Below are 24,549 nucleotides of genomic sequence, written 5' to 3'. Positions count from 1 at the left end.
TGAGCAAGCCCCAGTTATTACTCTGCCTTCAGGCTAGCATTTGTGTGCTTAAGTGGTTTACTGAATAATATGTCAGATGTTAATATAATGAAAGAAAATTTCTGGCTTGTAAGGCAGAATGAGCAAAACTTGAGTAATTTTAAAGAATCACTATTGAGTAGCTTTATGATGGAGGATAGCCACTCAGGCAGTACTTACTTTTGGAGTAAGCTAAATCTTACTCTCTCAAAATTTTGCGCTGGTGGATCTCTTACTCTTTTTTACCCTTATTAAATGAAAAGAGCTGGACAGCTGTCTAGTTTTACTTGATATTTTATTTTTCAAAATTAAATTTCACCATAGTTTAAACATGTCTTACTGGTAAACGAGCCCATTAATATTTGCAATGGAGGTACTCAGCCATAATATTACCTCAAATTTAATTGAATTGATACATAATTATCATGCAAAGTGTGTACAATGAGTAAACGCAAATCAATACACAGCTGTACAGTATTTACATTAACTTTATACTGAACTGTAAATAGAAATGCTTTCCAAGAAAATATAGAAAAAACTGGTAAACCATAATTTGTAGCTTCTCGTCTACAACAGACCTAACTTTTCCAGCAAGCATATCTAGATAGATATTTTTAAAATATGCATTGTTTTACATAGGAAGCATTATAAATGCTCAGTTTTTAAAAAGGTTCAGTTTTGTACCATATGCTTCAGAATGTTAAGTGACTAGTTTTTTCAGAATATGTAGTTTTTAAGTCAGTCCAGCTGATCTTAAGTATTATATACACTTCCTTCCCTAGATGACGCTAACTGAAGTTGAAATTATTAGTGAGCTACAGCTATGAAAGTTATGGATGCTGGCAGGGGCCAGAAAAGTAGCAGAAGCAGCAGTTTTTTGCCAGGATCTCTTCCTACTGTCCCTACATTGCTTAATGGGTAGTATAAAAATGACCACCCTGCTATGACAGGAAAAATAGGGAGATTGTTCAGTACTACAGGTTGGAGGAAGTCAAATGCAATTAGATTGCTTTTTCTGAGGTTGGACCAGCCAAAACAAATGGTGCTTTAACATCATCCTAATCTTAAACCCACATGAGAGAGGGCTTTTCATTCCCTCATGGATAGTACCTAATCTGGCCAAAATTTACACAAGCCCTTTGCTTGCAAATCAGTTCTTTACAGGCCTTAAGACCAGTGGAAATTTTGGCTCCATTTCAATTCCTGCTAATACTGCTACAGAGAACATCTGAAATAAAATATTCTTAGACAAGAATGCTACTGGCACCGTTGGTGATTATACTGAGCACCATATTTAATCTTGCTTTCATTTAGCAAGTTGCTGCTGCTTTAAAATGACTCCTTTTTTAAATGCTAAGGGAATAGTATGCATTTTCTACTAAAATGTATCGTTACATACCATTCCAACTGTTACATGTACATACAGGGTATGAAAAGTTTCAAACAGTATCACAGCTCTTAAGGCATTTCCTTTATGCTTACAGACACATATTCTTGACATTAAGAAGACTGTTTTGAAATGGCTGTGTGTTTTTCAGGGATGTAAGGACTGGTACTGAAAGTGTTTGTGGCCCATCAATGCTTTTGCAAGCTTCTAGACTTATTTAATTATTAAAATTATTTCTTTACAGTTTTACACATTAATACAACCCTAATTCTAGATGTGTCATTTATATTACAAATGACAAGTGTCCTTACCAACATATCTTTCTATCTTAAGAGACACAATTTTAAATTTAGGGGGTCCAAGAGAAGGAATCATAGAATACTAGAGCTGGAAGGTCCTCGAGAGATTATCGAGTCCAGTCCCCTGCCCTCACAGCAAGACCAAGCACTGTCTAGATCATTCCTGACAGGTGTCTGTCTAACCTGCTCTTAAATATTCTTAGACAATCTCCAGTGATGGAGATTCCACAACCTACCTAGGCAAGGGATATAGGCTGTGGTTTGGGAGTTGTGCAATTAAGCACTTAATTTTTAAATTTCCAATTATACACAGAGTCCACAATTGGCCTTGAATTCCCAACTCCATGGTTTGGAGATGCCACCCATCACATCCCCACTTTCAAAGATGTCATAACTGAGCATTAATTTTAATGCTTCTTTAAAGAGATGACAACTACAGAAGAATTTACAATGTGTGGGCTTCCACTCCATTCTTTTCTCTCCGCTCATCTGAAAACAGACACTTCATATGCAGATCTTAGGTTCTACACAGCATAAGCCAAGTTAATAAGATGAAAGCTTTGCACACTTTCCTTGCCTTTAATTGAAGATATAGATGATTTATAGGCAACCTTATCTGTGATCCTCTCCTGCAGAATAATTCCCTACAGAGCAATCAAAGTTTTTGGTCCAGATATGGATGCTTTAAAGGCTTAGGTTGACACAATATAAGCAATGTTATAAGAGCATGAACACAGGATGAGTAAAAAAAAATACACTGTAAAATTAAGCATTTTTGTATAATTTAGAAAACGTTTCAATGAAACAAGCTAGATAATAAGATTGCATGTCTTAGAAAATAGATTATGAAGAACAGAATCTAATAGATTCTAATGGAATCTCACAAAAGACATTCAACCTGCTATCAAGATATTTGAAAGTATATGGTTACATTAGATAAGTATTTTAGTACAGTTGATGGCATGAGATCAAATATTTAAACAATTCGGGTTTGTATCCTCTTCTCCCTATTTTAAGTCACTGAAGCATAAATGTGAAAAGTCACATTTAAAAATAAAGCAAACAAATTCAGTTTGCTTTATTCAAAGTTTTTGTTAACCAAGCGCCAAATTCTGCTCTTTACTCACCAAGCAATCCTCCTGATTTTCCTTTGTCTACACCCACAAATAAGGAGATAATTTAACACTGCCCTTTCTTTAAAGAAAATGTGTGACTGGAGCATTTTACCCATACAAAATATAGAGAGCCTCAGTAATAATGCAAATCCTTTTCTGCTGCTTATTAAGGGCATAAGCATTTAGCAACAAGTCTAGCTTGCTAAAGATAAACTGTATCCGTCCTCAAGGTTGCATATTTCCAGTGCACATCGTGCTGCTTGGGCCAAGGAGTTAACTATAGATACCAGTGTAATACGAAAAAGCATATTTTAAAGGTATTTCTATTTACCTGTTGGGGAAAATTCTATATAAAAGCTCGTCACATTAGCCATTCATTTTCCACAAAGTGAATTAAAACTTCTCTGCATTGCTAACAATAGGGTTTTCAAAACAAGGACTGGTTTGTTTGTTTTTGCATAAAGAAAAAAGTTCTGAGTATCCCTGTACACCAGTTTGAGTCATATTACAGTGAGGTGTTAGTGTATCAAAGTCCTTATGACAACAGCTCCTGTCATGGACAATATGCTGAAGGAACAGGCAGGACAATGTTTGTTATCCTGAAAGTTTTTCTCCCCAGAAGAGTGAAATTGCAACAAAAAATGCACATAAGGCTTCTGTGTATTCAGTTAGTGTTATGAAATTCCATTACAGTCATTCCTTGCAAATATCCCTTGGGAATTTTGCTGCAGTATTATATACAAAATAATAACCTCCTTGGATGATCTCGCAAAGAGATATGATGTAAGCAAATGTATATATTTTTAATAATGGTCTTCATTCAGCTTGCTTCACTTTTACTTTACTTTTACCTTATCATTTGACTTTAATCCATTTGTACATTAGCTAGTGCAGGTCCATAAGTGCCCCGATGATAAATACTATTTTTTATTAGCAATTCTTCTCTTTCTTGTTGCCAGCATATCATAAAAGGGATCCCTGCTGATACTTGCTCTAGTGGGAAGAGGAGGAGATACCAGTTAAGTTTATAAAACATACATTACTCAAACACATTTTGTTTACCTTTACTTGTATAGAGACCCAGAGCTGTAATATGTTAGTAGGCAACCGCATCCTTTACAAAAATCAGCAATGTGATTTTCAGGTAGTTAGCACAGGAACATACTGCTATGTTAGTGGCTAAAGAGACAAGAACGTTCTCATATTTTTGAGATTTTTCTGTTCATAGGAGCTCGATCAATGTACCAGAGTGCTTCATTTGGCTTCACATATCTAGCCCTAGCACCTTCTTCCGACTAGTCATTCATCCTCAGGAAACGTCCTTGCCATGGCTACAGCTTAAAGAGTTCTTTAAGGCATGTTCCTTAGGGCAGCACACATTCTTGAATTCTTTATTTGGGAAGGAATTTACATACAACTTAAACTTGAGGACTTTTGAAATACATTTAAGACTTTGGACTCACTTAATAGATTTGATCCACTCTTCCTTCTCTTCAGGGGTGGGCGCAGATATCCTGTATACAACATGGTTGCCTTCTACCACTCTACCATCAGCTTCAGTTTTACAGGCTTTAATTACTTGACCTTTATGGCTTGGGTTATAGAGCTCAAAGCAGTTCTAAAGATAAAGAAACAACCAAAGCTTTATTCAATGAAGAACTGAAGATCTGCATGTACACTAAACCTGCAGATCCTGGCTGTTACAAAAATAACTCATTTACTATACTAATTAAAAAGGATAAACAAATCTTACTGGTTTTCTAGGATCTTCAACTTCTCTTATACTCAGATTTTCTAAAGGAATAATTCCTCTAGGTTCTTTGTCCTAAAAGAGAGGAAGAGTGCACATTACCTTTCAGTTACACTTTTGAATTCCAGACACAGGTTCACAGCAATAGATACTTACTGTTGTGTATTCAAAATAATACAGGCAATTATCTGTCAGAATAAACCATCTCCGCTTCCATGTTTTTACTCTTCCCCCTATAAATAGAAGACACCAACAACTTAAAACTCTTTTATTATCAAGATTCTAGACTATGGATAAGACGGTAATTTAGTCTTGTTATTTAATGTTTTTTTTAATGGTTTAAATTCTTGTAAATGGATAAGACAGAGATGAGCTAAGGTTGAAGGAATTGTACATATTCTAATATTAATGTTTTTCAGAATTTTGTCCTTTAACTATGGTGATCCTGAATGCCACATTAACAACTTTGAACTTAGCATTATTCTATTTTTAAATAAGTCCATACAAAAACAGTACTCACTGAACAGATCTGTTCCCTGTCTGCATTCAGTCGTATGTGCTTACTACAGCAACAAGTATATTAATAATATTTATCCATTAGCGGTATAGACTCAACTAGTTATGTGAACGATTGGTCAACTATCCAATGAGCAAATGATTATTGGATAGTCGACTAGTCACTCCTCTCCCCCCTGCTGCCTCTATCAGAAAGAGGCAGCGAGCAGGGGAGAGGAAGAGGTGAGGATGCTTCAAAGCAGTAGTGCCACGTGGTACCCTGGGCTCCATGTGGTGCTGCCACTTTGAAAGTCCCCAGCTGGCCCCAGACTGCAAGTGGTGTTTGAAAGTGGCAGTGCCGTGTGGAGCCCAGGGTCTGCCACTTTGAAACACCACATGCAGCGCGGGGCCTACTGGGGAGTCCCCAGCTGGCCCCAGGCATTTCAAAGCAGCAGCACCACATGGGAGACCAGAGTCAGCTGGGGATTCAGAGTCCACAGCTGCCCCCAAGCTCCATGCAGCGCTGCCGCTTTGAAACACCAGGACGCATGGGATCTTCAGGGGACTGCTTGAGTCCCCTGCTGGCCCCGTGCTCCCTGCAGTGCTTTCGCCTTTGAAGTGTAGCAACAGCCCTGGGGCTGCTGTTACACTTCAAAGGCGGAGGCCCCTTATCGACTAACTGAATAGCTGATACAAATTGCATCGACTATTTGATTAGCTGATTTATCTAAATTTAACATCTCTAGACTCAAGAACTTTTGTAGTGTGTCTAGACTACATGGCTCCGTTGACGGAGCCATGTAGATGAGTTTACTAGACATAGCAAAATGAAGCGGCACTTTAAATAATTGCCGCTTCATTTACATCAAAATGGCTGTTGCGCTGTGCCGATCAGCTGACTGTCGGCACAGCGCAGTAGTCTAGACAGGGATCAGCCGACCCCAGAACCCTTTGTCATCAGATCCTGTAAGCCTCATTTAACAAGGCATAAAGGATCTGATGACAAAGGATGCTGGGGTCAGCTGATCTCCATCTAAACTACCGCGCTGTGCCAACAATCAGCTGATCGGCACAGCGCGACAGCCATTTTGATGTAAATGAAGTGGCAATTATTTAAATCGCCGCTTCATTTTGCTATGTCTAGTAAACTCATCTACATGGCTCCGTCGACGGAGCCATGTAGTCTAGACACACCCTTGGAGAGGGAGCTGGATCAATCAATCAAATTGCTGACTAGGTTTCCAATTGCAGGACCAGACTCTGCCTTCACTTAGACATGTGCAACAGTGAGGATGTGTCTAAGAGCAGAATTTGACCTGCCATGGCTTTTACTCATGATGTTGCACAAGTCAGTTAAGAACCCAGACTTTCAGATCCCAGATTGAGTGCCCAGTGGCTGACAGTTAAAAACATTTGCTCAGCCTGCAAATAAACATTTCTGAAATTCTTTGCAGTTCTATTTTTTAAAATCAATTTCTAGGAAAGAACCGCAGATAAGAAAGGTTATTAATATCTAGGGTTGTTACAACATAGTTAAATGATTTCAAACACATGTGCATCATGTGTTCATCAGTGATTTAAGTTTATTACCCCATCCTCTCAATAAAATTGACCTTGTTATTGAACACCCTGAGCAAAAAAAATCTATTACTACCAAACGCACCCTCAACTAAGCACTAATCATCTTAACATCAAGCATGCAACTAAATCCAGGATATAAACATAAATTTTATCTGTTGTTCTTCCTTACTCATAAATTTTGTTTTTGTTTAGACCGTTAAATACATCTGAGTGTAGAGAACAATTATAGAAATATCCTGGAACTTTCTGTATTAGCCTTCTGGGGTCTTGTCTTGTAGATTATATTATATTATGCATCATATCCTCCTTTTGGCAGGTTATAGGACCCCCATTAGGTAATTCATTGCTAACGCTATGTAATAGTCACATTTACTCAGCAAATTGTACACTTCCACAACACACACACACTTTAAGGAAACAATTTGCAAGTGAAAGTGGTCGAGTAAGGCACAGGAAAATGCAAGCTGCAGAAGCCAAGACAGAATCAATGACGGCAGAGTGAGCAGCAAATGCAAAGCATGAGGGAAAAAGAGCAAATGCCAAGTGGTGATGGATATCAGAGACAGGAAAGATCTTAATTTCTGCATCTTGATGACAATCAATGTTTTAATGCACCACAGGTCTGTTCCAGCTCCCAAGGTCAACTGAAAGAGTCCCACTGATTTGAATGGGACTTGGATTAGGGGATGAAAGGAAAGGTTTAAGCTAGAAGTGGAAAAGCCAAAATAAATCTTAGCTTGACTCAATTCTGGATCCATGAATGAGAAGCAGCCAAAAGAACTGTTAAGGCAGTTCTGCCTTGTTGTCATTATGACGTGACACATTTTTCATATTACATAGTGTAAATTCCAATTATTTTAGCTAATGTTCTGCCTTATAGGTTGGAACCAGGTCACTGGCTTTATTTGAGTTTGACTACCATCAAAAACGTATGGCTTGCCCAGATCTAGTAATGGAGAGATTCAGTGGGGCAGAAAGCAATACAGCAAAATGGATAGGAAGATATTAAGTCTCAGAAAAACAAACAGAGAAACTGGTTACCAATGCAAAGACAGCTTAGACTGAAGATAACAAAAAGAGAATTCATTAACTCTTATAAAAGGACAGAAAAGAATATAAGGCTGATCAGAATCTACACACTTTACAGGATACCTGTACAAAGACTCCGAAAGCAGACAGGGTAAACTTCAACAACACTAGTAGGCTGTGTCTACATTGGCACCCTTTTCTGGAAAAGGGATGCTAATGAGACACTTCGGAATTGCAAATGCCACGGGGGTTTTAAATATCCCCCGCGACATTTGCATGAACATGGCTGCCGCTTTTTTCCGGCTCAGGGCTTTGCCGGAGAAAAGCGCCAGTCTAGACGGGATCTTTCGGAAAATAAAGCCTTTTCCGGAAGATCCCTTATTCCTCTTAAAATCAGGAATAAGGGATCTTCCGGAAAAGGCTTTATTTTCCGAAAGATCCCGTCTAGACTGGCGCTTTTCTCCGGCAAAGCCCTGAGCCGGAAAAAAGCGGCAGCCATGTTCATGTAAATGCCGCGGGGGATATTTAAATCCCCCGCGGCATTTGCAATTCCGACTTGTCTCATTAGCATCCCTCCGGAAAAGGGTGCCAACGTAGACATAGCCGTAGTGTCTAGAATTATGGTAACAATAGTTTGGGGATACTATATGCCATTCACCATCTGATAAAGGACACTCTACACTCACAAGTTTATCAGGTAAATCAAGAGTGCCCACCACAATATCAGAGAACTAGAAACATTACTTATTGATCATAATGTCATATCTAAAATGACTGAGCAGTAGTAACTATCATACAGCAGATACATTCCCCCTGGATGTCAAGTGCCTTAGGCTCCCAGGATTGATAATATAGTACTTTTAATTAACTGTCTTGTATTCTGCTTCTGCTGTCAGCTGGGAAAAGACACATTTTAAAGGGTATTACATTGTCAGAAGAGAGTCTGGAAACAAAGTATGAAACCCTAAGTATTTGAAGAACAGATCAAGATATAATCTACAGCGGTATCACAAGAACTAAAGCTAATTAAGTAAAATGAAAGCAATGGCACCAATAATAAGCAATACAGCAGAAAAGCTTAAAGGATCCAGCAGATAGATAATCCAAGGGAATCATCAGGAAACTCTATGCCAAGTGAATGTAGAGAAGAGAAAAAAAGCAACAGACCAGTCTTTTTCATCTCTATAATCAGATTATAGGAAATTCTCTCATCTCAAAGAGAACAAGAAACCAGAAAACAAAGACAATTTCTAGGGAAAAAAGATGGAGTAATTAATAATTTATCCATTACAGTTAATTAAAAATATTAAAGGGGCTTTAAATTGCCTAAGTATCAGAATCAGAATCAGACAATTAAATTTCTCATGAAGTAAAAAAAATATATTGTTTTTAAAGCAGACTATGGCTGTGCCCGCTGCTTGCTACACTTGTCAACCCCCATCTCTGAGGGCAGACAGGTCCAGCTCTCTCTCCCACCCAGTCACCAGGGAGTGGAGGGCTGGGGCCATGTCTGTCCCAGCCTCTCGCCCTCTCCCCCTGGCTGCAGCCAGTCCCAGCTTCTCGCAGGCCATGGTCTCTTAGACTCCCTCTGGCTGCTGGAGGAGGGCTAGGGCCAAGCCAGCCGTGGCAGCTAGGGCTCTCACCGGGCTGCTGGGGAGGGAAAAAGAGGGTCAGCCAGGCCGGGGCCACAGCGCCCAGGCTGGGAGTGGGTGGGGTTGTGGATGCAGAGTGATGTCACACTGTTGTCCCACAGGAAAAGTTTTTTTTTCCCATAGAGAGAGAAGTTTTAGCACATTTGTACTCCCTCAATCAAGAAGACTGAGACAAGTAGAACTTGGCTAAAATTGCCATAAAAAAAAAAACTAAGGATGGTTTTGGATTACTTAATTTCAGTGCAGTTAAATGCAAAGGCTCAGATGTTAGTTTAGTGTCTGGAAGAGTGCACAATAGATTAGACATAAGCATGGATTTCCACATATAAGACAAATTTATCCAGCAATACTGTACAGTATAAAACTAAAATCACATCATCTATATAGTAAGGATGTTAAATTTAGATTCATCAACTAATCGAATAGTTGATGTAATTTGCATCGACTATTTGATTAGTAGATAAGGGCGCCTCTGTCTTTGAAATGTAGCAAGAGCCCTGCTGGCTCTTGCTACATGTCAAAGGCAGAAGTGCTGCGGGGAGAACGGCCAGCGGGAAGCAGTCCCCCGCTAGCTCTGCACTTAGTTTTGAAATGCACATGAGTCCCAGGAGGGACTCTTGTGCATTTCAAAAGCCAAGAGCATGGGGCCAGCGGGGGACTATTTGAATCCCCTGCTCAACCCAGGCTCCCCACAGTGCTTCTGCTTTTGAGCCCATGCCACATTTCAAAGGCAGAAGCACCACCCATTCTCTGCTGCGTCCTCTGCCTCTTCACCCCACAGAGACGGTGCTGAGCGGAACCGGCTTTTAAGCTGGCTCTCCAGTACCAGATCCTGCTCTTGCTGCCTCTCTCTGATAGAGGCAGCAATGGGGGGGGGGAGCGACTAGTAAAGTCACTAGTCAACTATCCAATAAGCATTTGCTCGTCGAATAGTTGACTAGTCACTCACATTCCCTAGTATATAGAGAATCATTCAGCTGAAAGGCGCCTCAAAAGCTAGTTTCCTAGCCACCCATCCCACTTTCAAGAGAAGGGAAGAGAAGTAGGACCCTCTTTAGAAGGCTGTGCTATGGGCAAGTACTATGTACAGAGTGGACCAGCAAGTCTGGGTCCTTTGAAAAGGCCGACACATGCTCTGTGAGTTGCTTGATATCCTAGTGTAGGAGCAGACTCTTCTGCCACTCACAGTCACGTGTCCAGCTTAAGTCATTTCCTCTTGTGTCAGTTAAGATACATATATTTGTTTCCAAGTATCTATTTTTCTCCCTCTAACAAAAAAAAAAAAAGAGAGAAAATGATTCAAGCCACATTAATTATAAGGGTTTATTTTAGCACCAGACATTTTGGGTCAGCCAAAAGCTGTTCTTAGAAATCACATGCACATCCTGGCACAGAATAATTATGTCCCAGGCATTCCCTCCATTGATGCCCATGTCCAGCTTTAAATTCTTAACTGGAAAGGGAAGGAATTCTCATCGCAATAGCAATTCCTTTACTTGGTCCATAATTAATCCTTTTGTAATTATTGAGAATAGTCCCCAAAATACTGATCTCTCAAGCAGTGTTCCCTCTAATTTTTTCCATCCAGCTGCAGAATACATTTTGTTATGTGCACCACCAGTAGAAACACATGTTGCCAGCAGTGGACACTCTGCTAACCAGCTGTGAGACATTTGAATCTCTCCTGGATGGCTGCTCAAGTGCTCAGTTAAAGGAACACTGATCTCAAACTGTTACAGAAGATATTTGATTAGCATTCACCAATCTTCAGCCACTTTACGGGCCACATAGACATTCAGTGTACCATGTTAGAAGGCATACAGTCTTGTGAGTTAAGACAGTTAGTTGAATACTCCTATACAAATGCACTGGTTGAATTCACACCAATGTCCTAAATCAAAACATTATTTCTTGAAGTCCAGTTTTGGCACTTTTAAATTTGGCAGGATTTTTTTTTCAACGCAAAGTCACATCTAAACTGCTCTCCTCAGGCAAGTCCCCACAAAAACAGAGTGTTTTGAAGCCCTGGGACTTCAATGACATTATTAGGATGGCTTAGGAGCTAGACCAGCCCTTGGAAACCTTGGAGGTTTTGGGCAAATGAACTATAAAAAATTACTAACAAGAAAAATCATGCTCCTGGAGAGAGTAGCAAACTGAGCAGTTCTAAATGAAAGAAAATGAGAAAGCAGACACTATAACAAGGCAAATCAGAAAGCACTAGCTTGATATACCTGTGGCTTCTTCATGTTCTTATTTTCACAAAAATGTCTTTTCTATCTTCAAGTATAAAGCAAATAACAGCACTATTGATCTTCTTCATTTTTTCCTACTCGTATGAATCAAGACTCCTTTGTATTTTGATAATGAATATTTGAGTATTCAAATCCATCTTTAAGCAGAGCCTCCCTAATTAGGATTGCCAAATGGTTTAAGCAAAAATACTGAACAAGCTGAACAACAACAAAAAAAACTACTGGGAAAAAAATCCTGTTGAGAAAAAAAAAGGGGGGAGACCAAAGTTTCTGAGAAAGAAAAGGGACCCTGACCGCAGTTAAGCCAAAAAAATAAAAATAAAAAAATAAAAAATCAGCATGGCCCCTTTAAGAAGAGGCTTTTTTGCCAGCGGCCATTTTGTTTTTCTGTTTTAACCACAAGACAAGCCCCTGTGGAACCAGGTAAGCGGGGGAGGGGACCGAGGGCTGGGCCCAATTGCTGCGTGTCATAGGGTTGCCAGGTGTCCAGTATTTTCTGAATTTTTTTTACTGGACAGGAGGCAAAAATACCGGACTGTCCGGGTCAATACCGGACTTCTGGCAACCCTATCCCTAACTTAGGAATAACACAGTGTGCTAAGAGAGAACATGACTTAACACTACTTTAATACTCAGAGTCAGAATATATCCATACATCGTACTAATATATTGGTCAAGCTTCCTGGCAATGAGAAAACTGAAGGGATAAAAGAAAAAAAATCACCAGGTTTATTTCTGGTCACAGCATTCATGGCTCCACAGCTCATTTAACTTAGTAAAAATATTTATCTACACCAGTCTGTCTCTATTGATGAAACTCAGTCTTTCAAAGAACAGTAAGCCATATATATATATTATATATATCTATACACACACACACACACACACACACAGTCTGATTTACAGGAAAACTACTGATACTGATTAATGCACGCTGTCATCACTGATATTCTGGTAGGACTGCTTGTTTAGTGAGCACATACAAATGATAGGTAAGTTACTGTAAATTAATGTCACAACCAGTCAGGGCAAAGTTATTGCATCGTATGTTATTGCATCGTAGTATGTGCAAGTAGATATTTGTACTCTGTATATTAAAAAACTTCATCAAAAGTTTTAGATTTTAAAAACTGTAGAGAATATTAAAAATGCTCTGAGTGGTAACAGACTTATCTGGATTTTTTTGTGCTAAAATATTTCTAGTTCTTGAAGTCTTGTCTTAAGAAATCTTTTCAGCTGAGGTGAGCACTGCCACATACTGTGGAACATATAATGTATCAGCTCTTCAAGTAATATTTTAAACTGTCTCAACTATGAATACTGTGCCTGTTAAGCCATTTATGTCTTCAAACATCAACAGGAAGAAACTCTGCTTTTTTACTTAGGAACACAATGAGGGTATTTAAGGATTTTGCAATTTCTCAACATCTGCAGATGAAGTAATGGAGACAAGCAAACAGCAAGACTCCTGGCTATAGGCCACATAGCTGTGGGAAGCCACACAAACTAAAGTCCAACCACTTTTTGCCCAGGCCAAACCTGACAGGTGCTATAACTCCACACATCAGCTTGCAATGCTGCTTACTCAAATTACACGGAGTGTGTATCGGGACTCATACAGAAGGGAGGAGACACCTGTGAGGAAAATAGAGGGCTCAGGTGAGGAGGGCAAATTTATGCCCTCCCCCACTTTAAATGGCCCTCTGCAGCCCTTGCTCCCAGGACAGTATTCTAAGGGTCTCATTGCAAGTGGGGCCAAGCACCTCTAGCTCCCATGGAAGTCAACAGAAATTAAAGGTGCTTAACACCTGACGCTATGAGGTCCTGAATTTGCTAACTGGTGATGTCTCCAATAGCTGTCCCCTCTAAGCTACAGTATTTCGTAAGGTGGCTCCTGCTGCTGCGCTTATTAGAATATATTCTTAATAAATAGACACTGCCAAAGCACTTGTGCCAACGCACTCTTCTCTTCATTTGGTTGTCACTAGCGCAGAAGTAGGGAGTTGAACAACTGAGTGAATTTACTATGGATAGGACAATATAATAGAGTGATAGCAATATTAATATATCTACCTACAATCCACAGATATTTTCACATCAGTTCCTAGGACTTAAAAACAGTCACATAAAACCAGCACATGAGACCTACCAGCTGTCATGGCTGGAGCCATTCTGCCTACAGAGGACAGAGACTGGGGAAGCACATGCAGTAGCTATCATTGTTACAACTTTTTCCAGGTGCCACAACCAGCTCTCATGGATTCACAGGTCCAGTGCTCTTGAACAGCCCCTAAAAGTGTCTTGACCCTCGTATTTCTTCAGCCCCCAACTTCTAGTGAGAATGGAAGATGGGCCCTTCTGTGACTTTAGTGTACTTCCCCTCTGCCTAGTGCTGCTGACTGCTCTTTAATTCCTACTGACCTTGCACTCAGGGATCATCAGGGTCCTGGCTGCTTCAGCTGGCACAAAGTTCCTCTTGCACAAGAGCAGCCAGAGGCTGGCTCTGAAATGGTGTCGTTTTTGGTCTTTAAGCCAGTGTTTTAAAACAACACACAAATTAAAAAAAAAGAGAACCAAATTTTAGAGTCTGTTCTAATCAGAGAAGTGGCTACCCTGTATGGCTGGCTGCCTCATTAAACTCAAACAGATAAGCAAGCCACATCACTTCCAAAAGCATTGACAAACAAAGTCAGAGCAGCTTAGAAGCTTCAGAAGCATGTACTCTGAGGTGCCTTTATATGTAGTTAAAATAAACTAACTATATTAAAAAACCCACACAAGAAAGTTATTATGGAATAACTTGCCTGTTTAGCACATGCTAACTTCAGCTATGTTCTATTTTGATTAAAATAAGCCATTCAACATTCTGACAAACTTTTTGTATAAGTAACAAAGTATATTCAACGGAGTGAATTTACTGACTATGGATAGGACAATATAATAGAGTGATAGCAATATTAATATATCTACCTACAATCCACAGATATTTTCACATCAGTTCCTATGACTTAAAAACAGTAACATAAAACCATCATATGAAAGCTGGGCAAAATACAGCCTGGGGGCCAGATCCAGCCCACAAAGCCATTGGATTCAGCCCACAGACCACCCTGCCGAGACCCGTAGACACACAGCTGCGGTGGATTTCAAGCACATTCTGGCAGCTCTCTGCTCTGGATGGAGGGGGAGCCTGTGTGTGATCTCCCTGCCCCCAGCCCAATCCTCAGCTCCTATTGGCCGGAAAGAACCAGCCAATATGAGCTGAGAGATTGGCCTGGAATATGAGGGAAGCACAAGCCTTTTCCCCTCTTTGAGCTGAGAGCCACATGGAGGGAATAGTCCGCAGCTCTAAGTGATCTGGGGCTGCAGCCGTCAGGGAGCCCAGTTTGCCTTGGGGATGCTGTCCAGTAGACGCTCAGGTAAGCGCCTCCCAGCCAGAACCTGACTCTGGCACCCCTGCCTCTCCTGCACCCCTGCCCCTCCCGCACCCTTCCCCAGGTCATCTTCCAAACCCTCTGCACCTCCCTGCCCCCAGTCACAATTCCCTCCCAGACCCCGTACCTCCTCCTACACCTTTCCCCCAGTCCAGAATCCTCTCCTGCGCCCCAATCAACTGACCCAGGTCATAACCCCCTCCTTCACCCAAACTCCCTCTCAGACCTCACACCGTCTCCTGCACCCCAATCCCTTACCCTGTGTGCCCTTCTGAACCCAGCCTCCATCCTAGACCCTGCACCCCCTCACAGAAAAGTGCGGCCTTTGACCAATTTCCAAAATCTTGGAGTGCCCCCCCATCAAAAATTATTGCCCACTCCTGTTCAAGACCATATATTACAAGATAAGACAACTGCACTTCTGTGCTGTGTAAAGTACTCCTCACATTTGTATCTCAGTGAGCCTGAAGGATGCTACAGAGCAATCTAAAACAATAACTATAACTGCGTTGCTTGACAAAGTATATATTCTTTTGTAGAAGAAACTCATGGTGGGAAGAGAATAAATTACAAACACCAAAATGTATAAGCAGAAATTATGTATGAGTAGAGTCCTATTGGGGATAAAGTTAGTGTCATTATGTGAGAAGTGTAGAGCTACAATAAATTTGATTTAAGAAACAAAGAAGAAGAAAAATAAAAAAAGAATGAGCAACTGAACAAGTGGGGGGAGGTGTTGGAAAGCCATCAGGTACGTACCTCCTAATGCAGAATAAGCAGAGACAGCCAGTCACAGAACAGAAAGGTGATAGGTCATAGGCCATAAGGAAAACAAGAAGGCACATTTAAACCACTCATTAAAATCATAGCCAAAACCAAACCAACAGAAACTCACAAATAATATGGAAAAATAAAGAGACACAAAAACAACTATTTGAAAATAAAAGCATTGCTTTTTATGCAGAAAACTGAGCTGAAGCTGCTGTACAGTTTTCTGGGAAAGTTTCACATAAATTTGTTATTTTTCAGTCACTGGCATTTGTAACTGTAAGCAGAGCTTCCTTCCTGCTGCTGAAGTTTCAGTTCTCAAGTATCAGAAATAAAAGTCCACTTCAAAATTCAAGTGACAAGATTACTTCTTTTTAGACTTCACAGAATTAGCAATTACACAAACCGGTATAAAGGAGTAACTGGTTTTCAAATCTTATGTTTTTAAGCAGGAATTATTTTACTAATTTAATCCTATTAGATTTGCAATAAAGCAGGTAGCAAGGGAAGTGGCACACACATCACCAACACACAAAGCAAAGTATCATTGAAATTACTCTTCTACTAACCTAATTTCAGTAGCCAACCTTCTCTATCTGGATTAAAAAATGTATGCGTTAGATCATTCCCATCATCTTCTGGAATTTTAAATGGCTCATTTTTAATACTTTCATACAAATTCTGGAAGAAAACAAAAACATTCAGCAATATGTACATTACAGCTATCCAAGAGATTTTGTTCTCTCTTTCCAGACTATGTACATAAAAAAATGAAGAACATCTCCCACAGGAACTGGAACCAAACCTCCTCTAAGCAGCATTTCACCATAGTCTACAAATAAGTTAAAAGCAGATATCATTGCTTGCAAATAAATATCATCTTTTGAAGATTTCCTGGGTACTTCTCAATAAAAAGCTTTTCTTAAGAAGTTTGGCTCTTATTTTTTCCAGAGCTTTCAGATTTTCAACAGTTTTGTTCAATACAAGCTTCACTAAATACATTTGTTTTTAAAAAGTATTAGACATCACTAACTTAAAAATCTCAATCAAATGTCTGACATCTTTGCATTGTAATTTTTCTTCCACAGCATGTCATGACAGCCACCTTTGGCTCCTCAGTGATCCCTGCTATTTTTCCCCTTTATTCTCCCCACATTCAACCTTGTGCAGGATGGAGCAGATTCCAGTCAAGAGAGACTGGCTGTAGAGATATATATCCAATCAACATTCCTCAAAAAGTACAAAAAGATGCTTCTTAAGTGGAGCAAGTTGTTTCATCCTCTCAGTCTCTCAAGGATTGTACATTGCAAGCCCACGGCAAAACTGCATCAGAGAAAATGATTCGCACACTATTTGACAAATCAGTCTTAGAACTGTTGCACTTGCTTCTTGTTGCCCCACTTCAAAAAACATAAGGTGCCACTTGGTCATTTTAATGCAACGTACCTGTAACAGTTCTTCTGGAAGGTCCCCGCCTTCATTAATGCCACGGTTCATTGATACAAATCTTTCCACTGTTGGTTTATCTCTTACATTATGGTTGTGTAGACTAGTATTTAACATAATGATCGCAAATGATAACACATAGCATGTATCTGAAACAACATTGAAAAGGAATCATTGCTCTGTGTACTATAATGTATCAGTTGCCTTTTAAAGATACCCCAGCAAGTTCTGAATAGCAAAGAAAGGGAATTATGTTGGGTTTGGGGGTGTGACAAACAACAAAATGCTACATACAAGAGTAAGTCTTGAGTTCTTTGGTGTGAACCATGGACAGGGCCACTGGGGGAGGGGGAGCAAAGAGGGCAGTTGCCTAAGGGTCCAGTGATTCAAAAGGGCCTGGAGCTCCCAGCTGCTGCTTCTGCAGGAGCAGCAGCTAAAGCCGTGGGACCTTGAAATCACCACCAGAGCGCCAAATGGCTCTGAGGGCTGGCTGGCGGGGACAGCGCAATGCACTCTGGGTGATGCTGAGGGCTGGCTGCCCCAGACCCACCCCTTCCAGCCAAGGTCCCTCTCTTCCTAGAGGAGTGAAGCCATCCACCCACCTTACCCAGACTACGTCTAGACTACCCTCAGCTTCCGAAAGAAGATATGCAAATTAGGTGTGAATCTGCATATCTTTTTCCGAACCCTTTTTCAAAAGAGGTTTTTAAAAAAAAAAAAAAAAAAAAGCAGTCTAGATTTTTCCAAAGAACCCTTATTCCTCAAAAATTGAGGTTTCCAAGGTTCTTTCGAAAAAAGGTGGTTTTGCATGAAAAACCCCATCTAGACTGCTTTTTTTTTAAACCTCTTCCAAAAAAGCGATCAGAAGATATGCAAATTCACGCCTAAATGTAGCCCCAGGGGTCTGCCAAGTCTGCTGGTTCCCCTGACCACAGACATATAATGGAGGTATACAAAGAGAAAATGTCCTAAGGATCCAGATTAGGGGAAGGAAAAAAAACTTTTGAATGCTCCTTCAGAACACAAGTTAACCTGTTAACATTCAAACATGCCATTAGGTGAGAATTTGTATTTACTTTTTCGTGGCACAAACCACGAAGCTTATTGACACACATTTTATCTTCAAACAGTTTGTTGTAAGTCACCCCCCCCCACTGCTCCTCTGACATAGTGCTGGGTTTGCAAATCTGTTTCAAGAGGCCCAGGTATAAATGTTAAGTTATTTTTTCCTCTTTTTTGCCAAGTGATTCTCCTAACATTAGTCCCTCAAATTTTATTTTGAAACATGTTTTGCTTTTGCATTAATACTTCAGACATAGGTAATGTGGCATAACATTCGGCACTGGCAGAAATTGCTGTCCCCCCCTTCTCAAAAAAATCAGGGAATCTCAGAAATATTGCTTATTTTAATGCAGCAGCATTTTGCTATAACATTTACTGTCCAGTTTGTCCCAACTCACTACAGATCTTTGGTAGCATTTGTATGATCCATTGCACTATATTAACAGCTTATATAAATGACTTTTTTAACACTACTAGGAAGAAAGATGGTTTTGATCCAATTTTGCATCCCTCCATACTTACAAATAAGGAGTGCCGGATTAGACCCTATTTTTTTTCCACACCACAGAACACTCTGGTTTTTCATTTCACATTATTGTCTTAATCTGGACTTTCAAGTTTGCCACTTTCTCTTTGAATTTAAGGCAGTTTAACACACGATCTGACAAATTATATAATAAAGGTGATTCTGAGGCTGTGTCCAGACTCAGGGGTTTTTCGAAAAAAGTAGCCTTTTTTCAAAAAAACTTCCCCTGCGTCCAGACTCAAGCCGCGTTCTTTCGAAATTAATTCGAAAGAACGCGGCTTTTCTTTCGATGGCGGTAAACCTCAATTTACGAGGAAGAACGCCTTCTTTCGAAAGTTCCTCTTTCGAAAGAAGGCGTTCTTCAATGTAAATAGGGCTTCTTCGAAAGAGAGCATCCAGACTCACTGGATGCTTTCTTTCGAAAAAGCAAGCCGCTTTTTCGAAATTTCTCCGTGCAGTCTAGACGCTCTCTTTCGAAAGAGACTCTTTCGAAAGATGCTTTCGAAAGAGCCTCTTTCGAAAGAGGCTTGCAGTCTAGACATAGCGTGATAGAAAATGTATCATGACTAACCTGTAGACTGAAAGACTCCAGGGTTACAAAGGCAATAGCGTGAAGCAAAAGCTTCCATCATACGATCAATTTTCTGAGCTTCTCCTGGAAGTCTGAAACTCCACAGGAATTGCCTACAAAAGGGAAGTGTAAAACACTTCAGTAAAATTAGACCCATTCCAATATTTACACATTAGACATATATTGTCAACAATCAGCTTCTAAGCAGAAATTAATAAATTTGTAAATAAAATGAGAAGTTTGTTTTAAAACAAATCTCAAAAAATATTTAACTCCGCATTTAGCCAATAGAACTGCATTCTCACAGGCAAAATAACGTAGTCTGGTAAGACCATGTATTCTGGTACAAATTTTGCAATTCTCTCCTCTTCCACATTGACAAAAGCAGGAAGTATGTAGGAGGCCATGCTCTCTAACTAGCTGTACCAGAGACCATCTTCACTGCTAAAAGGAACATATTCTTCTCAGAATTTTGTTGAAAGGGAAAAAAGAGCTGTATTATATGCAATAACCCAGAATCAAAAAAGCAGACTAAAACCCAGTACAGTATATTCATTTGAACAGGACATAATGAGTCAATGCTTTGGGATAGCGAGAGAATACTTGACTGGAAAAAGGAAATGTGACTTCTCAATACCACTGCAATTCACATACAGGAAATAAGTGCTCCTATTATAAGTATGAAACAAAAGAGTAGGTTTTGTTTCTTCTTGGCTTGCCCTTTATGGAAATGACAGGGATAAAAAGCTGCAATAAAATATTAAGCAAAATTATTGCAAGAACCGATATAAAATTTAAAAGACTGTAGATTACAAATGGTGATTAAAATAAGATAAACTAATAAAGTATATGAACAGAACAACAATATTGTCATTAGCAGAGTTTATAGGAAAATTACGTTAGCAAGTGCTGTACCACAAAATGTTTTTCACACTGCCTGTTGGCATATCCATTTAGGAATTGTTATTCGTGTTCTTAAGTCCAATCATCAAAGCTACAACTCTCAGGCAAAGTTAGGGCAGCTAGCACAGTCTCTTGTTTGTGGCTCTGCTTCTTCAAAGCTGGCCAATTGAAACGAATTGATGTTCATAAAACAGGAAGTCAATATGAGACAAGTTAAAATCAATATCCATAAAATAATGAAATAAAAAAAAAGAAAGCAAGGTTTAGGTACAAAGTGGTGCCAGTCTAAAAACACTTCCAGAGAGAAACTGAATCTGCTTTCAGGAGGGATGCCCTGTTGACATTTTAAACATTAATCTCCCAATTCATGAAAGTGATGACCAAGAGTATTTTCAAGCAAAACAGAGTGTCTTAGGACATTTATAATGGGTCACAGAACCTTTCATATTTAAGATACCAGTTCTAAACTATTCCTGATAAGCAGTGACTGACAGCAGTTGCCTCAGATTATTATTTGATGGCATAAATTAAGTTAATTTTAATGGTCTAAAGCTTGTTCTTGGTGGACAGATATCCCAGCACAAATGTGCCCCCTGTTGGCAGTCTCAAAGAGAATGCAGAGTTGAGTGGGCATAGAGAGTGAACTATTTCCAAAGGAAGGATTGGTACTACCTATGCTGCACTATTCAATGCATGAAAAGAAGAATTTCACTTCAGAACCAGCAAACACTTGCTACATGTTCTACATAGAGATGGGCTGAGAAACTTGGATGGAGCCATATTCTGTTGAAGTAGGGCAGTTTTGTCAAAATGCTACACAAAATCAAATCAATTTTGCCCAAATTTTGTTTACAAAAACAAATAAAAAACAGGAAGAAGTTCTGATACTGTCAAAGAGTCAGAATAGAAATAAATATTTCAGTTTGTCTAAATGAAGCATTCTGAACAACCTGAAACAATTCTATACAAGCAATTTTCCTTTGGAGAATTTTGAATTTTTTGGTTTTCACTGAAATTTGGAATGAGACTAAATTTCAAAATCTTTACATCTTTCTTAGAACAGAAGTTCTATCCTTGATACCGTTGAGGTACTAAATTCACTTACGGCATATTTTAGGTGCAGAAACCATGTGAAAGCAAAAGCTTCTCAGACAAGTCACTATAAAAGAAGAGGAAACATTTTAGGCACAGGAGGCCTGAAAATAAGTTGGTGGTGGTTTGTTTGTGTTTGATAACTTTATGGATTTGGTACAACATAACTGCAGTGTTGCACCCTGCCGTGTGTGAAGGGGCATTGATATTTATTCTTGGACTCTGGCCACCAGTCCTCACTGCTCTGAAGGCAGGAAGTGATTACCGTCACTGACTTTGACCACCAGGCCTCACTGCCCTGCAGGAAGGGAGTAGTGTTATTATTGACTACGGCTGCTAGGACTCAGTGCCCTGAAGGAAGGAAGTGCTTTATTGACTCTGGCCGGTAGGCCTCACTTCCCTCCAGGAAAGGAGTGAATATCAACGCTGACTGCTGAGCCACACCACCCTTTGAGAGGTGGGTGTTTTTATTGATCCTGGCCACTAAGCCGGACTGCCTCATGGGGGCGGGGTGTAGTTATTGGCCCTGAGGCACAGGGACTGAGACGCACACAGGGTGAAGCCCTGCCTCTAAGGGTGGTGGGTAAGCATGTAAATTGAATTTTCATTTTCTAGGCAACTTCTGCTCTCAATTACTCATGATTTACATTGCAGTCTTTCCATTGGCAATTAGATCAAGCGAAGGCAGGCCCCCTGAAAAACTATTTGACTTTTCCTAAGTACAAAGCTTGTCTCCTTTCCACTAGCCCCAAACCACTGGATATGGTAGGGGAAAGCAATAGGAAATAACTGCAAATGTGTGCATTTCTGGATAGAGTTAAAATCTGTCATACAGCTGCATCTTTTAAAAAAGCCATGCCCACAGCTATATTGCTAGGCCATTTATTAACCAGGTGTTCCAGTCTGCAGTACCTTGCCTTTGCCACCTTTTATTCTGTGTGGTACACCCAACTGATGTATCTTGTCTTTAGAGTCTATTGTCTATAAATTCTGCAGGGTTTTGTTTTTAACTCTCAACACAAGAGAGCTCGTCTTGGTTGGGGCTTTTGGGAGCTACTACAATAACATTATCAACAGTAGCAGCCAGGGGAAGAGTGGATTGAGGTTTGCTATAAAGAGCAGGAGGAGATTGAAATATTGTGTATACTAGACAGAACTATGGAGTCAGAGGACATCCTGATTCCTCAGGCAGTTGCCTCAATCCTTAGTCAGCATAAAGTTGTTCTTCTGACTCACCACATGACCATGTAGCATGTGTAGGAAGGACCATACCTACATTTTAATATCTTTGGTTTGGGATAGGAGCCTCTTCTGGATGCAAATTTGAAAGCACTCTCTAAACCCCTACAAATCATTGGGCTTATTCTGGATTTACACCAGACTAACAACTGAATTCAAGCAATACATATGTTAACCTATCTGCTTGCTGCCAATCTTACAAAAAATAAAAGTTAGCATATTTATTCTTCTTAAGTAAATAGCAAGAATGTAATTCTGAGGTGGAGGGAAGGTGATGCTGAAAAGTAAAAAATACTTTGCTTTAATGATATTTTTTTTCCAACACAGCCTAACTTCCAATTCACAGTCAGGGACTCTTTTGCTTATCTGAGAAAATTTACACATGTGAGTGATATGGCATGCACAGCAAGCATCTGACACTAGTCGGTCTCCCTTTGCATTTGTGTGAAATCATTAGTTTTGTGTGTTAGAGTTCAAAGGCAATGAATATGCAAACAAGCAAAAGAGTGAAACACTAAGATTTGTTTACTAACAAGATACAGAGTAATCATATATTCAAATCAAAGATCGGCTGCTTGAGTGAATCATCATCACCTCTATACTTAGATTCAGTTAAATATGAAGTTTGATAAATTCAATTAGAATGCACTCACCTTAAGGCTTGTACAAGATTGAGATCAGCAAACTCATGGAGTTCAACAAAAGCCTGAAGAACTTTAATATTAAATTCATCTCTGAGGGTGAAAAAAACAAAATGACAATAGAGACTTACTATACTGCACCAGTATCAGAGGGGCATCAGTGTTACTCTGTTTCAGAATAAATCAGTGAGGAGTCCTGTGGCATCTTTAAAACTAACACATTAATTTTTTGTATAAATTTTTGCAGACAGGAGCTCACTTCATCAGATGCATGAAATAGAAACTTCAGTTTGGCAGAGATATAATATATATGCCAAACCGTAAACTTAAAGAATGGCATTGTTAATGAGCTACCTATTAATGCAAAAGATAAAAAGGAAGAAAGAAAGTAACCAGCCATAATTCCTCAAGTTCTTGTGAGGTTTTGAGAAGATAGGACTATGACCTGCTTCTTATGGAATTCTGAGGCCACTTTTAGCAGAAAGGCCAGATAGGGGCGCGGTTGGACGTTATCCTTAAGAACACCGGGTAAGGTGGTTCAAAATCAACCCCTTGATCTCAGAGACCTTTCTGGCTGAGATAATCACCACCAGGAAGACAATCTTTCAGGAGAAAAGTAGCAAGGAGAATTGTGCTTGAAAGGGAAGGCTTGTGAGCTTTGACAGGACCAGATTTAAGTGCCATGGGAGACAGTCAATTTGCAAACCTGAGGATACAATCTTTCCAATCCATTTGGACATCCAACAAGTGAAACATTTCCATTTGGCCTAGTAGATAGTCCTGGTGGAAGACATTCTACAACCTAGCAAGACCTGCCAAACCTGTTTCAAACAGGGCTGTTCTTCAGAGTTCAGCCATGCAACATTCATGCAGTTAAGTGCAGGGAGGCAAGGTTCAGGTGAAGTAACCAACAATGGTCTTATGAAATTAAATCCAGACAGAGTGGGAGAGAGAGTGGAGCTGCCACTGAGAGGTTTAGGAGCCTGCCGAACCAATGCTTGTGTGGTCACGCCAGTGCTATCAGGATAACTCTTGCTTTGTCCAATTTAGTTTTCAAAAAAACCTTGTGAACCAAGAAAGTCTGGAGAAAGGCATACAGTAGGTCGTCTGCCCACAAGAGCCACTCTAAATGTCAAATTACGACTCAGAAATTAGTGTCAAATCTATAATGCTGGTTACTATATTAGTCTGCAGTTAACTGTTCAGAATTCAGTCAGATAGAAACTGAGTTATGTAGACACAGTAGATTTCCATAACTGAAACCAATGAAATTTTAGTGATTAATT

General features: G+C 39.8%; 1 protein-coding gene across 1 annotated transcript in view; it reads right to left on the bottom strand.

Annotated features, from left to right (window-relative positions):
* Window positions 1-296: 296 nt before the first annotated feature.
* Window positions 297-24,549, bottom strand: part of CYTH3 (cytohesin 3) — a 100,143-nt gene continuing 75,890 nt past the window's right edge. Inside the window, exons 6-13 of the mRNA XM_075899501.2 lie at window positions 23,276-23,356; window positions 19,389-19,501; window positions 17,230-17,378; window positions 16,353-16,464; window positions 4,726-4,802; window positions 4,573-4,644; window positions 4,283-4,437; window positions 297-3,812 (exon numbers count right to left, since the gene is read on the bottom strand). Of these exons, the coding sequence (XP_075755616.1) occupies window positions 3,740-3,812; window positions 4,283-4,437; window positions 4,573-4,644; window positions 4,726-4,802; window positions 16,353-16,464; window positions 17,230-17,378; window positions 19,389-19,501; window positions 23,276-23,356 (832 nt within the window). The 3' untranslated portion in view covers window positions 297-3,739. The remainder of the gene's footprint in view (window positions 3,813-4,282; window positions 4,438-4,572; window positions 4,645-4,725; window positions 4,803-16,352; window positions 16,465-17,229; window positions 17,379-19,388; window positions 19,502-23,275; window positions 23,357-24,549) is intronic.

This window comes from Pelodiscus sinensis, chromosome 15, assembly GCF_052426305.1.
Source record: "Pelodiscus sinensis isolate ZL-2025 chromosome 15, ASM5242630v1, whole genome shotgun sequence".
Lineage (NCBI taxonomy): Eukaryota > Metazoa > Chordata > Testudines > Trionychidae > Pelodiscus > Pelodiscus sinensis.
This window is presented reverse-complemented; position numbering and strand designations above follow the sequence as displayed.